The sequence below is a fragment of the Ylistrum balloti genome, unplaced genomic scaffold (genome assembly GCF_031769215.1).
Source record: "Ylistrum balloti isolate Yb309-2 unplaced genomic scaffold, AGI_CSIRO_Ybal_v1 Utg370288, whole genome shotgun sequence".
Taxonomy (NCBI): Eukaryota; Metazoa; Mollusca; class Bivalvia; order Pectinida; family Pectinidae; genus Ylistrum; species Ylistrum balloti.
The window spans coordinates 887828-906414 of NW_026782219.1; the positions used below are offsets into that span (position 1 = coordinate 887828).

Genomic DNA, 18587 nt, shown 5'->3' on the forward strand with positions numbered 1-18587 from the left:
TTTGCGGTAAAACGCACCTCCTTTTCAAAAGAGCTTAATTGGATATACTCTGAGAACGTGTTCTGCATTGGTAGAACTGTGTACCGTGTTTGACATGTAAAGAAACACACGTATGAGGTCATCTGAACCAAAGATATTTTGGAAAGTATGTTTTATTCTAGTCCACTATAGACTTAAGGGCTCGGTTTCAGAAAATCATGTCATCATATATCAGGTCCTTAAATTGACGGCATATGTACGATACCGACAATCAAAGATACTAGCTTCGTCTGTCGATACATTCATACTTATAAGTGTACCGGCAGACGAGGCCGGCACATGTGCACAAATTTTCGTATGATTTCAAAATGGGTATGAATTTAACCCTGGTAACATACTAATCGCAAAATACTTCTGGGCTCGAGAGAACTTTTGCTCGACCGGTTGACCAACAGACTAGTGAACCAGGACTCAGGAGTCCCGTGTTCGAATAAATTCACTGTATGCACCTTCATGGGTGCCAATTGTAAGGGTTTGTAAATGACAATCATATTGTAGGGAGGGGGTATTTTTTCACATCACGAGAAGAGAACAAACACAAGATAGAAATGTCCCAAAATAAAGATTATGTTATTTAGTCTTGTCACGTCGTAAGTGCCAATGTCACATCACATGTCAAGACATGGATAAATTGAAAACATACTTTAAAAAGTTTAAAAAGAGCAATTTTTAAGGTGGCTAACACCATGATATAACATTGACAAATATATTAAGCTAGCTCAGACCATATATTTCAACACATGCCTACATATTTCAAACATATCTGACAAAACAATTACATATACAAAAACACGCATAGATATATATTTACATATAAATCACAACATGTTACTCAAAATTCTAAAACTGGGTCCCTGTGTAATTTGCTTAAACTACTGTATCTGGTATCTGGAATTCTTAGCTTTAACTGCATTTAGAAGATGTTCTGGGATTTCAGCCCTTCCTAAAATCATCTCAGTTTTCATTTAATTGATAGACATTGCCCAGAATGGAAAAAGATTGTTCAGGTATGTTATGACTTTTTATTTGTTTTTTGATTACCGTTCATTTACTGGAGCAATTTTTGCCTGAAGTATACAACCCTGTTATTCAAAATCATCAGCATTATAGTGAGCCAATTAAATCAGGTGGGCAGATCCAGTACAATATGCCAATTAAATTCAATTACTACAAATTTCAGATTTGATCAGATTGAAACAAAATCACACAAAAACTGAGTTTCTGTGATATTGTAACTTGAAGGGCATGACATGGAATGCATATATAGTTAGGCTAAATGTTTGTTTTTACTTTTCATATGTTCATACAAGTGTAATTGAACATTTTAAAATAATTTTGCACCAATTAACTTCTTTTAAAAGGAATGTGTTACTTGGTGTCTAAAATTATAAACTTTATGATAAAACATCCTTCAAATATAACTTTGTTCTGTTCATATTAAATCTAGAATTTTTGAAAATATAGCACAATATATCTAATTGTGCTGGACCTGGTAGTGTTTATAATAGATTGGATAATTTTTGCTGTTTATCTTTAACAGATCAAAACTATTGATGTAATATTGTCTAAAATTAAACTGTGACCAAAAAAGTCCTGATTCACAGGAATATCATGGTTTTTATATATAATATTTTTTATTTATTTTTTTTTTTTGTTTGAAACAGAGCTGTACTTTCACCTCTCTACATGCTGCAGACATGACAGTGATGTGTGGCAGAATGGTTTAATATTTGCCTAAAGTTAGAATGACCACAAGTTGCTAAACAAACAAATTTTACACAGTAGTAAATCTATATCTTCGTGTCTATGTTTTTACAGGAAGTGATAAGGGTTATCCCTACAGCCTGTCCAAGATGAAGATTCTACATGCTTTGCGCCCTATGTTGAGTTGGAAGTATGTACTTTCCATAGTGGGGACGTATTTGAAACGAGGGGAGACAACCCATTTGAAATTTTGTGGACAAAATAGAAGCCTGAGTATATACCTAAAAGGTCAGTTACAGAATACCTCCACTCCAAATCTGAAATTCAAAAGGGTGTCTCGCACACAAGAATCATGGTTTGGAAAGTCAGAAGGTTATTTATACTCTGAGTGTGTCATGGTCAAAAGACTTGTTCATGTTGATCATGGTGGGAGAGTAACAAACATGACTGATCCAGACACGGACGATAGAACAAAGGGAATGATTGCACTGGCAGAGAAAATTGAAAACCAAATCAGAGAGATAATTTGGAACGTCGTGAAAAAAACCAAGGAAAATGAGATAGTTGGAGATGATTTGGAAAAGGAGTTGGAAAATTGTGTTCGACACTTGTATAGTTTACGTTTGTCTCCAAATCAAATACATTTGATGACAGTAGAAAAAAAAGAATTATCAAGACATAATGCGTTTATACCTATCACACATTTTTTGTACAAGAATGGTCTGAATGGCAGAAGGACATGCAAGCTTGTGACAATGTTTCCAGAGGTTTTAGACATACCAAAAGATGTGATTAGTGAAAAGATTGAAAATTTACGTGAACTTGGCTTCATAAGTCCAGATATTTTATTGGTCATAGAAGGACTACCAGAGGTGCTCCAAATGCCAATGAAGGCTGTGCAGAGACGTATCTCAGATCTTGAAAAATTGTTCAAGACCAAAGATGTTCTGGATCTTATAAAGAAATCACCATCCATTTTGACTGAAGATTTAGATGTAATCAAGAAAAAATTTGACTATGTTTTTCATGAGATGGGTATAACCCAGAGACAGATCATGTACAGCAGTCTGTTTAAACACAGTCTCAGTCATATCAGACAGAGACATGTGTTCTTGGTACGTGCAGGGTTTTATAAAAAGAGAGTGAAAAAGGGAGAGATTAATCCCAATCCTATCCTAGAAGATATAGTTGATATCTCAACTCGTGCTTTCTTGAAAAAATATGGAAATATGACCATGTCTGACTATGTAGCATTTTGTGAATTGTTTGAACGGGAAGCTGCTGAAGTTCAGGATGATGGTGAGGAGGAAGGAGACGATTCAGACGATGACAAATCTTCTGGATGGAAGAGATAACCTTATATTGATTTAAAATAAAATGATAATAACAAATAAAACCCTAGAATTTTTTATACAATTCTGTTTCTGATTTTCGGTGTATAATACTATTAGGATACATTAACATAGAAATGAAAATTCTGACAAAAATTCAGTTTCTGATTTTCGGTGTATAATACTATAAGGATACATTAACATAGAAATGAAAATTCTGACAAAAATTCAGTTTCTGATTTTCGGTGTATAATACTATAAGGAAACATTAACATAGAAATGAAAATTCTGACAAAAATTCTGTTTCTGATTTTCTGTGTATATTACTATAAGGATACATTAACATAGAAATGAAAATTCTGACAAAAATTCAGTTTCTGATTTTCTGTGTATAATACTATAAGGATACATTAACATAGAAATGAAAATTCTGACAAAAATTCAGTTTCTGATTTTCGGTGTATAATACTCTAAGGATACATTAACATAGAAATGAAAATTCTGACAAAAATTCAGTTTCTGATTTTCGGTGTATAATACTATAAGGATACATTAACATAGAAATGAAAATTCTGACAAAAATTCAGTTTCTGATTTTCGGTGTATAATACTATAAGGATACATTAACATAGAAATGAAAATTCTGACAAAAATTCAGTTTCTGATTTTCGGTGTATAATACTATAAGGATACATTAACATAGAAATGAAAATTCTGACAAAAATTCAGTTTCTGATTTTCGGTGTACATTACCATAAGGATACATTAACATAGAAATGAAAATTCTGACAAAAATTCTGTTTCTGATTTTCGGTGTATAATACTATAAGGATACATTAACATAGAAATGAAAATTCTGACAAAAATTCAATTTCTGATATTCAGTGTATAATACTATAAGGATACATTAACATAGAAATGAAAATTCAGACAAAAATTCAGTTTCTGATTTTCAAATCGTATTAACATGAGGATACATTGATAAGTCTATGTCAGATAATAGGCCTAGGGATATAAGTATACTTTATTTACTTCAGTAGATATTCATCAACCCCTTCTTAATCTCATTTATTCACATTTGGAAAGTTTGTTCACTGTTGAGCCTGAACAGTGGGTATGTGTCAATTTGATCTTTATATCAGCATCTGACCTTGAATTAATGTTAACTCGCCTTGGACTAGAATTTTGTATTTTTAGAAGTTTTTAATGGACATGGAGAGAAAAGTCAAATAAAGTTGAACATGTTATACCCTGATATACATTAATGTACTGTTAGTAAAGAATCAAAAGTGGAACTAATTTTGTTGTGATTTATTTGACCCTTTCTTAACATTTTCAATGTTTTGTCTTGTAATGTATTATTGAATACTGGCAGCCATCTTGAAAGTGTGGTGAAGTGTAAATTATGGTATGCACTATTAATACCCATACACATGTGCTCAAAGTGTTTCAAGAAGGAAAAATTCAAAATCCCGCAGCAATTCTTAAGAAATGGCACACTCTACTTGTTTATTTCAATGCAACTGTTTGTGGCCATCTTGAAAATGTAAGGAAACTCAAAATTCAGCATGTGAAAGTAGAACTGGTACTGAACATATCTGTAACGTTTCACGGAGATTCCTGAAGAAGTTCCTCAGTAATAACCATACAGAAGCTAACCTCGAATGACAAAATCCAACATGGCTGATGGTAGCCATCTTGAAAATGTAATGACACTCAAAAATCAGTTTGTACAACTGTCCACTGTTTGTCAAACTTCAATCTTTACTAGGTTGAAAATTCCTTGGAAATGGCAGTAACAAGGATCCCACACTACCACCATGAGGGTCCATAGGGGGAAATACAGATAAGACTTTGACATACTGTCAGAATTTAATGTGGAGTTATTCCTTGGCAGTTTACAAATTTTATAAACCTAGGTGTATGGAGATTGTAATGAATAGGGTAAATCTAAATTATTATTATCATTATGTTTTTATGAAGCAATTTATCCACACAAAACCAGGTAAATGAGTGAGACTTTCTCGCCAACTCCTGCCTGCCTCCCCTAATCCCTACTTCTCTTCTCTTTACTCCTAGGCCTCCAGGCCCCCTGTCTACCCCTTCAGCAAGTCCTGACCAACTGGAATCGAGTCTTAACCTCCGGGAGACGCACGGAATAAAACCAGAGATGAGACATAAAGAACATAAGGGAAAAAACATACATCAACTTCAGTCGCTAGTTTTTCAAACCTTACTCGGCTTCAGAAACTACGTTTGATTAATTTCAGCAAATTAGATTATCTAGGTCTGATGGCTGAACTTGATATATGCCTTTTCGTTATATCACAGAGAAATGCTTATAATTATTGTCTTTTCGCCGAGACATAAACATTAACAGTTGTTGAAGACAGTAGCCAGGAATATTTACCCAAGCTTATTATCGTTACCTCGAAATAACAAAACATGTAGTTATGTCGATGAGTTGCGAAGTAACGGTAATCTGTTTTGTCTTTCCCGAATTACGGATAACGATTCTCGTTCTGTTGCCTTTCGGAGCAAAATGAAAACAATCTTCATTTTTTGTAATGCTACTTGAATTTATTTTATCAAAATAACAGTCAATTTGGTTCTGTTGCTCCGCGGAGAAAAGTAAGAATAATCTTTACTCTTCTGTTCTAAAGAGTGAAACATCTATAAATAACCAATTAAAAGATATATCTTTAACGATATATTTGTACCGTTCTGTCGCTCCGAGATATGTTAATTTTCGTTCTGTCGCCCAGCAGAATCAAGTAACTATCAACTCCGTTTTATTGTCTGCTGAGTGAAATAACAGTTAAACTATCGTTCTTACGCTTTAGAATAATGTAAATCATTCGTTTTGTCGCCGAGAAACGCGAAAAAATTAATTTCTTCTCACGCGGGGCGAAATTACTACAATCTTGGCTATTTTGCAGGACAATAAGATATAAAGTAATCTCTGCCATGTTAGATCGGTTATGAAACAACCTTTTTCATTTCCCCTCTGACTTTCGTTATAACACAACCACAGAACGATATTCCTCGTTATTTCGCTCAACCGTAGTATATCTCAAATGCTGTCGTGATCCGAAACCGCTCAGTGAGCTGGGCGAAATGACGATGACGAGCGGAGCGAAATATTAGGCAGAAAAGCGAATTCTTTTTTTATTTAATTATTTATTCATTTATTGTTTTTTTTTTCAGTCTACACTAGCGAACATAGTTTCGGATAAAAATAGTAACTATGGTTTCACCGCCGCTTTATGCAAATTAATGGCGAGCAATTTCTGTAAATGGTTTTAGTTATATATATATATCAAGTAAATTTGTCCAACATCCCAATGTTGCACTGACCCCGTGACTGTTTAAAAAAAAACATTTAACTTCTATGACCTTGACTACGGGTTAAGGTCATTACATATAAAATCATTTGTCATCTCTATTTCAGGAACCTACATGTATCAGCAAAATATTATTCAAAATTTTTTGGTTATCACCAATCGTCATTTGAATATTTAAACAAATTAAACCCCGTGACCTTGAAAAGGGGTCAGTGTATTGTTTATTTAAGACTCTGTCTTGGTTCGTTTCTGGAACATCTAAGACAAATGACATGGTTCTAGACCTTTTGGTTTAACCAAAGAAACTCTGACAGGAGACCCAGAAAGATTACTCGAGGCATGTAACTGAAGATGATTAATTGTGGGTCGAAATTTGATTCTCCGAAGCTTTCTGTTTTGGGTAAGATACTTTTCCCTAAATTGTTTTCAATGTAATTCGACGGTCCTCTCGCATTGTGTTCAATGAAGTAGACCTCTGCTACACGTACTTTATTTGAGATAACATCTCAATATAATATTGACTGTTTAACAGGCGACAAATACAGCAAACAAACAAACAGATATGTATACAACTGCAAGACTGGATAAAAGTAGATTTTTAAAAACTTTTCGTTTTTCATTAGTAGTTTTTTTAACTTGTTAGAAACTGATCTGACATTCGCCATTATTTTTGGATAGCCGTAACATGTTTAAAAATTGTAACGACCTTCATGTTTGTAATCCGATTTCGCGCCTGAAGTAAGTATTATAGAGTAGAGTTTTTGTGATTACGTAACGAGAGCGTACCATATAAGTAACCTAAGTATGGGACAATGGCGAGTTAATTATAGACATGCTTTAAAAAGACACGTGGACGGCCACTTTCGTTATGCTTTAAATAGACACGAATACGGCCGCATTCCATATTTATTTTTAAAGTACAAATATCAAATACAATTAAGGTGTTGACGTTCAGCTCATTCTAGCAGAAGAGTTTTTTATCTTGAAACAATGTCGATTCTCACGGGTATGTAAGCTGGCAGATGACCGACACCAGGGAAGCCAGTATGTAATCGACTGATTTCCAACTCTAGATTAACACGAATCTAGAGCTTGCTTCAACCTTTAAAACTTACAAATATATAAAAAGGTCTTTCGTTTACATAACAGTGAGAATAAAGTTATATCAATTTTTACTAACCATTGTTGATTTCCCGGGTTGAAGCCCTGAAGAAGTGTTACTAAGGGAGATAACCGAAGTTTCCAAGGGAAAACCCATGTGGTCGGGCAGGTGACGCATACCATGATCCAGGAATCGAACCCCGATCGACTAGGTGTACCTGACTAATATCATATTTCTGTATGTATTTAATAACTTCATACTTAAATGGATAAACTTTCTTTGTATTAGCACAATTGTAAACAAGTTATTTCAACTTATATAGTTTTTTTTGTCCGAATGTAAGCGCGAGAGAGGTACCCAGGGAAATTTCACGTGGTCGGACAGGTGACCAATACATTTCCACGCCTGTTCCGGAAATCGAAACAGCGGGTCGGCTAGGTGAACGGAGAGTGGGTTACCAGTTCGACACCCGACCACCTTCGTACTTTCTTCAAATTGATGGAATAAAGAATGTGTAGGATTTCGTCATATAAAAGGTTTTGGCATGAAATAACAAAGCTGAAAAAAAACCTGGAAAAATGCCAACCATTCACATGTAGTTGACCAAATGTTGCACATTCTCTCTTTGTTCATACGTACACTGAACGGTTCATCTGTCACATTCTTATGTGTTCGTGGATTGAAATTAGTATTTCAACAGTCCAGGCTTGACTTGTATAGATAGCGGGAACGATAGTTATGTCACTTCATAATGACCCAAGGTATGACAAGATTCTGTGCCATTTCCGATGTATATCTCCACAGAGGGCAGTCTACCGTCTAACCAATTATAAAAGAAAGAGGAAAAAAGAGAAAAAAAAACATAACAGAAAAATATTATTGATAACACTCGAAAATCAAACATTTTCCAGAAAACATGTAACGTTATGATCGTAGCATGAACAACCAAGATCCCTGAAGTGGGATTTTATTGTAATAGATGGTTGTTACTTCAATGAACGTAATGCGAAAGGCTCGGCGCTTGTTCGGTGTTGACAAATATGATATTTCTATTTTATGAACAAACTCAGTATAAGTGTAATATTCCTATTAAACCATTTTTTCTTAATATTTTCATACATTTCTGCTCTAAATGTTGTTTAAACATGAACATTGAAAACCTATGAGTACTCATGTTGAAAAAACACCACGCATTCAAAGTGGAAAAAAGTTGCAGTAATCCAATACGTTTTGTACAAATATGACATAATTTGAACAATAACCGCTTTGTCCAAATGACTATCGCACAAGGTTTTAATACGAGTATAAGACATCTGATATGGGACCCAATACCCATTTCACAATCAGCACTCTATATGTATTACTAGAAACAGTAAATTTAAACTCGGAGATAAAATCTTTCTTGGTGGAGAACTTGTATCATGTGATGGACCTGACCAGTAATACTGAAATCCTATGCTATAAACGTGACAGCGCTAGCAGGACCAAGTTTACTATGTCTGTACCGGCCACACCTAAATCAATGCTGTGATTGTCGTCCTGATATATCAGGGCAATTAAGATAAAGCGTTTTATCTATAGACAATGTTACCAGTTATTTAAGAAGTTTCAATATTTCACTTTTTTAAGAAGTTTTGTTATCATTTGAAGTAAATGTATTAATGAAAGACGACCGTAACATTCGAACAGAAAATGTTTTTTTTTGCTTTGTATACACCCGTTTCAACTCCAGGGAGTAAAAACTGGCACCTTACCATTTCTTACAACTTATAGATAGTTTCCATGGAAACATTAACAAAACCAACTTCCGTATCGAAGTTATTTGCTACTTCTTAATGCAATTTTATCAAGATTTGTCGCTTTTTCGTTGCCACTTTGTCGTTGTCGCTGGGTCATTGTCGTTGTTTCGTTGTCACTTTGTCTCCTCTACTGTGTGGTGTAAGAATCATACGTTCCCCATTGCTTTATCATTAGAAGCGACTTAGTGTAGCCATACATGTTACTGTGTCCATGTTGTGATATTTCAGTGGGATGACACTACAAAAATGTCCGTCAGTGGCAAACTTTCCCTAATATGACCACAGCTAAAGACGATGTTTGAATGTTGTTCACAAAATGTCCACTATAATTAAATTATTCTAGCTAAGCGATATTTGAACAATCACAAATATGATTTACAATGATTCTGTTTAGTGTTGTCCCAATGCCTTCTTTTCTTCATTCTTTTTCTTTCGTCCTTGCTTTTTTTTCTTTCTTTCTTTCTCTATCTCTCTCTAGATATTTCTTTAGAAAGCACACGTGTAACAATTTCTCTTTCTTTCTTTCTTTCTCTAAGTATTCTACTTTTTTCATCCCTTTTCTTCTTTCTTTTTCTGTGGTATAACAGTGGAGTTTCAAACCATCAAATATCGTTCTTCTGTTTGTATCAATAAAATATACTTTCAATATATCCTTCTCATTATAAAGATAAACACGGAATGTTTTGTTTTTGTTTTTTATTTATAGTTCATAATAATAGATTCATCAAAGAACACACAAAAAAAATGACAAAATAAGTCCAAAATTAATACACATTTATAAAGTTTATAATAACCCATTACTATAACGTGAGTGTAGATATTCCAGAAATATTCTTTTGGCGTATTGGCGCTGACAGCATTGCGCTCAAAAATGATAGCGCATGCAATTTATGAATATGTCAGTCAGAGTGAATGCGCTAATTCCCATTTGTGTTAATTTACAAAAAGAACTGCGATGCGCTAACATTCGATTGCCAAAAATCAGGTATGTTTACAGTAACTGCTGTCTCATTACAGATTTAAAACCGTATTCGTTCAGGTATGAATACACTTTGTAAACAGATAATGGGTTAAAAACTTTTTTTGTTAAATCTGCCGTGACCGTTTTGTTATTGAATTTCATTCTTAAAGTGGCGTTATTTCACTGTTTTTGTGGGTTGGATGAATATATGGACATTCAAAGCCCGATTCATGGTTTCCTTGAAAATGACAACTTAATCACTGTAAAGCTTTTGGTAAAGTAAAGAATACTTAAACCATTGAAACATGCAAATGTTACAGTATACCTTTATACAGTTGTGAAATAGGTCGAACCAGCGTTGCCAAAACAATCTCACCAAGCAATATTAACGAGGTGTTAGTTGCGGGATTACCATGAGATTATCATATATATACCAACCCAATGATTGCGGAGTAAGCCAGACGGGAGTGGACTTTGAGAAATAATACGAAAATGATTTCAAAATTTGAATGAGATTCAAAAACAATGATTGTAGTGACTTTTCTTTATCAACATGATCCCCTGTCTGTTCTGTTACAACTTTTTAATTATGTAATATTGTAACAAAAGAATAGTTATTGACCATGCTGCCCTTTGGGGTGCTCTGCGCACTGTGACAAAAATGTGACAACACATCACCTGCTTTATGGCCAATGTTAGAACTGTAGTTCTAAAACAGATCTGCACAAGTCAAATGGGTTTGGCATTTGAACTTCTATCACAAAAATATTTACAACGAAACAAGGAAGTATCGTTTATGTAATACAATTGCCTTGAACGTGTATATAGACACTAATTAGCCAAGACAATTTCTAATAATGGCTCTGGAAAAACAAACAAAAAATAAATATAATTTCGGTAGAAATGTCAAAACGTGTAAACAAGTAATAAATACTTAGATTGTATGAAAGAATATTTATTTGATTGAGCAATAACTACAAAAAAAAACCTGAACCGTAACGGTGTCGAACGAATTGTAATATTAGGAATAACATGATAAATCAATATACAACATAATATTCAACAATTACAGCACATGGCGAGAAGAATGTCTTGAAAAAATGCCAAATGTAATAGATATATATGAATGGCAACAAGGACCATTGCCACACACGGACGACCATTGTAGATCGTTATGTCTACAGATTTAAGTTTACATCCTGTTACTATTTATAGTATCAAACTTAGGGTAGGTAACTAGGAACCAGTAAATGCGATCAAAGCTGCCCAATGAGCGCTATACACAAATTTGAGAAGAAAAATAAACGCCATGACACATTTTTTGAAATATTCAAATATAGTAATGATCGGCAGATGCTTCTTCTTTTAGTAAAGAATTTTCATAAAAAAATAAAATTTTAAGAATTGAGCTGATGACCAACATTTTTCGTATTAATCAAAATGTGTTATCTGATTAGTGACACAGAAATATGAATATTTGTTACGTCACATGTCAGCTTTAGAATATATACTGTTTAGCCGGGTATTTTACCGGGGGTGATGTTTTCCCTACTTCACGGTTCATTCACATGACCGCAAAAATGGCCCGTAAAATAATGACATACGTGTATATTCAATGTTCAATGAAATCACGAATTATTCAATTCGTTAAAATACAGTTCGACCGTGTTAAAAGCAAATCACGAAAATTTCGACCCGTAAAAATAATCAGCTATGCTGTATATTTCTTAGCTGTGTTAACAAAAGAGAAGAGTCATAAAAGGCTTGACTAGGTGCTGGGATCATACTGGAACATCAAAATAACTCATGATTATAATTATTTTAATAAGTTCCGATTTTATCCTGCTTCAGTAGAGTGACCTAATTAGGCCTCGGTTTGATCCTGGTCCAGTGGAGTGACCTAATTAGGCCTCGGTTTGATCCTGGTCTAGTGGAGTGACCTAATTAAGCCTCGGTTTGATCCTGGTCCAGCGGAGTGACCTAATTAGGCCTCGGTTTGATCCTGGTCTAGTGGAGTGACCTAATTAAGCCTCGGTTTGATCCTGGTCCAGCGGAGTGACCTAATTAGGCCTCGGTTTGATCCTGGTCTAGTGGAGTGACCTAATTAAGCCTCGGTTTGATCCTAGTCCAGCAGAGTGACCTAATTAGACTTCGGTTTGATCCTGGTCCGGTAGAGTGAACGATATCTCTCCTTCATCTTCGATAGAAGCACACTCGGCCCTGTCATCAATGGAGTCATCGTCTTTTTCCCCCACATGATCAGGGTATTTACCGTCCTTTCCCAGTTCAATGGGTTCAGATTGATACATAGCATTAGCATGACATTCAAAATCATTTCTGTCACCATCAAGCACGTTAAATTGAATAGTCTCGCTGCCGGAGTAGGATTTCTCATTGTCTTCACGGATTATTTTTTCAGTGGAATTCGTGGATAGATCATTTGATGAAGTAGACAAACGTCGTTGTTGAGATATGCAAATATCTTTGATAGAATCAAAGCCGTTATTCTGAAGTTTTTCACTTACCGTATTCACTGAAGTCCTTTTGGGCTTAGTTGATGAAGACAGAGTAGTTGAATGACTGCGTGACGCACTTCCGGTGTATCTGGATCCAGGTCGACGTCTGTTTTTCTTCTTTTTGAAGTTTTTCCTGCTCAGATACAAAATTAAGATCCCCTGGGAAGCATTAACCAATGTTACAATAAAAGAAAACACTGACAACGGAAAGAATCCGTCTATGACCTGTAAAATCCAACTTGATCCGCTGATAATGAACAACTTAAGAAACAGACCTAAAGAAAATTTGTTGTCTTTTTTTATCGACTTATCTGCAATGACACTTCGACAATTCATTGATGTGTTACGAATATGACGGACAGTGACCCAAAAGAAAACTGCATCCCATCCACAAATCAATATCACTGGCACAATGAATGACAGTATTTTTCCGGGAAGTGACGTCATGAAGCATCCATTCCCGCCATACCCGATAGTTGCTCCACCAGTTATGGCTGCTGTGAGCCCTATATTCAATATCACCACAATCCCCGCGAAAATCGCAGTGCATGTTCCGTAATGGCGGAAACTTGAGTATCTCTTATCGTCGTCAATAAAGTAATCATCCGATACGAAGACCCGGTACATATGTAACGTACCCACCCCAGTCCACGCGAAATACACGAGCCACAGCACGTGCATCAGTATTCCAAATATGGCACAAACGGTGTCATTTCCTGTAGCGGTAAAAGTTTGTATAATGAAGATTAACTGTACGATAAATAACGACGTCATCAGGCCGACATTATTTAATCCCGACAATGTCCGGAGATAAGCGAACTTGTAGTAAGGAATGACCGAAATCAGGATACAGAGAAGAGACAAACATACGAATACCAGTGTAAATATGCGATAAGCATTTTCAAATGTATTCTCAACACTTTTCACAGGAAATACCGACGGCAATCTACTCTCGCATACCCGAACTTGGCCATTTGATATAGATTCAAAGTCAGGATAGTGTACCATGACGTCACTTCCGGCAAAAGTCAAAGTCATTCCATCTTCATCGACTTCATATTCATGCTTGTCAAGAAGCACTTGTCTGCACTGTAGAAGTTCACCTACCTGTGATCTCCTGTACGACCTATGGGGACTAAATTTAGACGACAGCATTTGTTTAGTGTAGCACTTGTGATTAAGACTGGTTTTCTTGATAAGAGCCGACAATATAAAGGCTTTCTGCTGTTTAGATATTCTAAATGGGCTCAATTTCTTCGCATATCTCACATCCATGATTTTACCTGGAAGTTCCACAAGTGTTTTTTCTGTTTCAAATCTGTCGGTGTATTCATTTTGAATTTCAAAATGGGTAGATATAAGAATATCAAGAGAGCTTCCAGACTGAAGGACAGACGTCCGATCTGGACACCCAATGTTTGACATTACATGGAATGACGATATCGTTATACTATCGTGCTTGACGTTAAGGATTCGTTCAAGGTGAGCATGTACGTCATAACTGATCCCTTCTAGTAAGTCAGTGATGTAGACTTCAGTTATGTTGATTTGTCCGTGCAAACCTAGTGACAGGGAATACGACAGATTGGTGGTCGTCTTAAGCAGGGGTACGCAAGTTTTGTTGTAAAGATGTCGGCCAGGGTTACATGTTAAATTCCGACATTTTTCCTGAAGAAGAAAATAAAAAAAAATGAATTCAGATATAAATAAATAGGCGTGATGATTTCAATTTCCATTTTGTTGACTTTCCATTTCTGGATAGCATCAGTCTTGTCTCTCAGTTGTTTCGATATCAAAGGACCTGTTTCAATTTTCGCGAAATCGTCAACTGACGGGTAAACTCGTAACACAGGGTTTCAAAAGATGCAGGTTACTGAAAAATATGGGAAAGTGTTACGGTTTGCATAGTGATCTCAATGCGAAATATTCTACTTCATTGTGAGACGTGTTAACTGCTCATTATTTTGTGGATTTCGTTGTTGTATACATTGTTCTCGTTTGAGAACGTGACATTACTTACTTGGATTGACATGAATTTACATGGCGGGTGTCGTCGACGAAGCAGAAAATGCTCCCTCTTCCGGGACACCTGGTCTTATTGGATATTATTTTCAATATTCTCTTCATGCTTTTTTTAGGAGTCTCGTGATAATATTTCTTTTGTTCATATTTTGCCCAAGTTTTATCGATTTTGAGTTCGGACTACGATGGAGATGATACTTTTTCGTTTTTGTAATCTACGCCCATATGGAAATAAAAAAAATAAAAAGTTAAAGAAATTTCATTTCCACCAAGCTTAATCATACTCATTTCGATTTTTCTATTGTGATTTTTTCATTTCTAGATAGCAACCCCCCCTACTTCTACTATGATACACTTGATTCCCGATACCACAATTTTCGTGCGAGATGTAAAACATTAGCTTACTCAAAACATCGGGTTTTGAAAGATGGAGTTAGATGAAAATTATGGGGAAGTTTTGTGGTCGTCATAATGATCTCTTCGGAAGATCTATATCCTTGTGGGATTTGACGTTTGGCATGTTTGATGCAGGTTGATATGCCTTCTGATTTCCTGGTTGTACACTTTGTTTTCATTCGAGATCATAACATTAAGATACCTGGTCTTATTTTCTTTTTACCTTTTCAGGGATTTCCTTGTCAACATTTCTTTTGGTCATATTTAGCCGTAGTTTCATGGAATTTAAGTTTTTTGTTGACTGTATTTATTTATTTATTTATTTTTTTTTTTTTTATGGAAAGAAAATTCATTCAATGGCAAGGCATATACATACCTTCCACACGTCATAGATCTGGTTGTGTTTGCAGGTCACGGGGACGTCCTCATCATTTAACGGCTGCTCGTAATACGTAGTAAAAAAACTTCGAAGGGTGGTTCTAGGGTAATCGAGAAGATTCAAGTCATTGAGGTTATTCACTGTCCCAAGCATCACGGATTTCTTCCTAAAAGTTCTTGACCACTCAGGAGAATTACATCTCTGACATAAGCCGTTTTTGAATGGTGACGTTTTTTGGATTGCAGGGTACGACAAACAAGCCTTTTCTAAATCCTGGTTATAATGTCTCCATACACGTGACATGTTACAGGACTTGAAGAAAGCCGGATTCGTTTTAGAAGGGTTACAGATATCACAAAAAATGTTTTCAGAATTTTCGAAAGGCGGGAAAATGTCAGTGTTTTCACAGGCCCATTTGACATCCGGGTCCCCCTCTGTCCATGCATTTACTTTATTGCACTGTCCTCTGTTTACTTTAGCCACGTCACAAGTCAACATCAGATTTGCGGGAACGTACTGAATGGTACAGCTTTCGGTTTTGGCGCGAGAAATTATATCACTGATTGATAATTCATTTTGAAATGGAACTGGCAATGCACAGACAAGTCTGATTGTATAAAAATCCATTTTTCTCACGAAGACGTCATAAGAATCAGCCATGTCATTGTTTAAGTGACAGATCGCACAGAATATATTCTTAAATGCCATTTTAGATGCAATGCTTTCGACTGGAACCAACTGGTAAGCAGAATTTACCTCATCATTTTGACATAAATACGATATGACGTCATCATCATAGTCGGCCGGACATTTGTCGGTTACTAGCCATTGGTTGACAGTATTTAAGCCACTGGGAGTTGCCGACAGCCCGAACTCATCGATACATTTCGTTCGCGCCAGAAGTTTCACATCCGGGCAACAGACATCTGTTTTGCTAAATATACAATTAAGGTTACATGAACAGTTGTTCGACCTCTCGGTAAATGTTACATTCAAGAGTGAAGGGGTACAAATGTCATACGATCCGGTCCTCAAATAGATTTTGAATAACAAGTGCGTAATATTTACTGTAGTCCCGTGAAAATCAATTTCGCCATCGTTTTCCAAAATTTCCTGTATCATGCTTTTGAACTCAGTTTCTGTGCTGTTGTCACTCATTCTTTGCAACTTCACAATATTGACGATATTTTCTATATCTACACTCTGAACCGTGACGTCATACCGTTGTGCGGGATAGTGATTCCAGGAGGCGACAGTGTCGAAATCTATAGTAATACTTCCGTCCAATAAGTCAACCGTAGACGGATCTGCATTGTTTTGGTTACATAAGCGACAAAACCAGTTTTTATAGGGTTGTTCGCTTCGTGCAAGTGGGTAGTATTCACAAGCTTTTCTCAGACCTTGATCCAGAAAGTTCCATTTCCCTGTGACGTTACAAGTTGATATCACGTCTGATTTTACAGTTTCACTTGGATTACAAATGTAACAGAAAACGTTTGAATGTGTCAGAGAATGCCTCCCCATTTCCGGTCCCAGACGTGCACACAGTTTGTCTACGTCAGCGTCATACGTATCCCAGAATCCCGTGACATTACACGTGTTAATAATGACATCTGTTGTGGGTTTATAGTCTGTAACAGAGTCTTGACCGTACTGGATATTGCAGTTCGAGTTATTTAACACAGTCGAAATTTCCTGAAATGAAGAGCAATAATTTAAGTCGTAAAATGAGGTGCAGCTTGTATCTAGATACCAACTCGTTGTGACGTCATATCCGTGACAAGTGGCATAGCAGGCACTGCGAAACGGAAGATGATACGGTCCAGCAAACACAGGGACGTTATTAAGTACGTCAGCTAAAGCTGGCCCTACCTCACAATCATGATTTTCATTCGGACATGTGGCAATCATCTTGAAGTGCGAATCTGTTGTAGACTCATTCATGGTCGGAAAGACGTTTGTTTTAACCTCGCTGAAGGCTGGGAACGATAAATACAAATCCGGACAACAGTCTCTTCGTAACCAGCAGTTTGTGTCACATTTACACTCCGGACAGTAAGACTGAGGAGAATAATCCAAGTCTGGTTGAATCTCAAACATCGACGAATTGCAAAGCACCATACCACACACGCTGATATACTGCTCTAGTATTGTGATATCGTCGACAGATCCAACAATAGGAATTGCAGACAGTGATATCAAAAAGAGACAAGTCACCATAGCGGGAGGCATGTTGGATCGTGTAGTGATTCTCAATCTGTTTCTGAAAGTGAAAACGGTTTGAATGAATTGAAAATAAAAAAAACTTCATAGAATTATTAAGAACTGACAGTATCACGACGTTCAATCAGATTGGTGTCTGAAGATATTAAACAGGTACTCGAACAGTCAAAATCACCACTACCCACATATGACGATTCTCAATCCGTGTCGGACAACAAATGGACGAATTAATTATTTTATATCTGAAGGTATTACACGATTCCATTATCGCATTTCATATTGTTCAAATAATTATGATTTATCAAAACTAACACCCTGTAAAAATATAATTATTCCACAGAATTATTGATTAATTATGTTTTCCAAATAATTGTCATAAAGCATTTCCGGGTATTTGAAGAAATGAAACTAGAGTTAGCATACAATTTGACAATTACATTCTTAACCAATATATATCAATTTCAGATAATCCGTTTGTTGTCATAATTCTCCCTCGCTCCTACCTAAGTGCTAATGTATCTAAAATGATCACCTTTATATATTAATGCACTCGTTGCACTGAAAAATCCATTAAAATACTACTCGATAGTAGGGTTGTCTAGTTCACAGGGATATTTTGTGTAATTCGCCATGCAGGTGGATTTATTGAAACCCTTGAATATATGTCAACGTAATCCAAATTGAAACATGGGACATAGTACCATTTATCAGGAATTAATGTGTTATGTTTTATTTATTTTTTTTTCTTTCTATTTCTGTGTCCCTAATGAA

General features: G+C 35.8%; 2 protein-coding genes across 2 annotated transcripts; one reads left to right on the plus strand and one right to left on the minus strand.

The window, feature by feature from the left end:
- Positions 1-58: 58 nt before the first annotated feature.
- Positions 59-3332, plus strand: LOC132552921 (transcription termination factor 4, mitochondrial-like). Its single transcript, XM_060217122.1, has 2 exons — positions 59-145; positions 1858-3332. The coding sequence occupies exon 2, from the start codon at positions 1893-1895 to the stop codon at positions 3096-3098; it is 1206 nt and encodes a 401-aa protein (XP_060073105.1). The 5' UTR covers positions 59-145; positions 1858-1892; the 3' UTR covers positions 3099-3332.
- Positions 3333-12424: 9092 nt separating this feature from the next.
- Positions 12425-17825, minus strand: LOC132552950 (uncharacterized). The gene is made up of 2 exons (XM_060217149.1): positions 15591-17825; positions 12425-14464 (listed from the first exon to the last, which is right to left on the minus strand). The coding sequence occupies exons 1-2, from the start codon at positions 17823-17825 to the stop codon at positions 12425-12427; spliced, it is 4275 nt and encodes a 1424-aa protein (XP_060073132.1).
- Between the last annotated feature and the right edge of the window lie 762 nt (positions 17826-18587).

Bases quoted from the DNA above. Each gene is read 5' to 3' on its own strand.
- LOC132552921 (XM_060217122.1), top strand. From the start codon at position 1,893: ATGAAGATTCTACATGCTTTGCGCCCTATGTTGAGTTGGAAGTATGTA.
- LOC132552950 (XM_060217149.1), bottom strand. From the start codon at position 17,825: ATGCCTCCCGCTATGGTGACTTGTCTCTTTTTGATATCACTGTCTGCA. The intron at 14,465-15,590 runs GTATGTATATGC...TTTCTTCTTCAG, and splicing joins AGATCTATGACGTGTGGAAG to GAAAAATGTCGGAATTTAAC.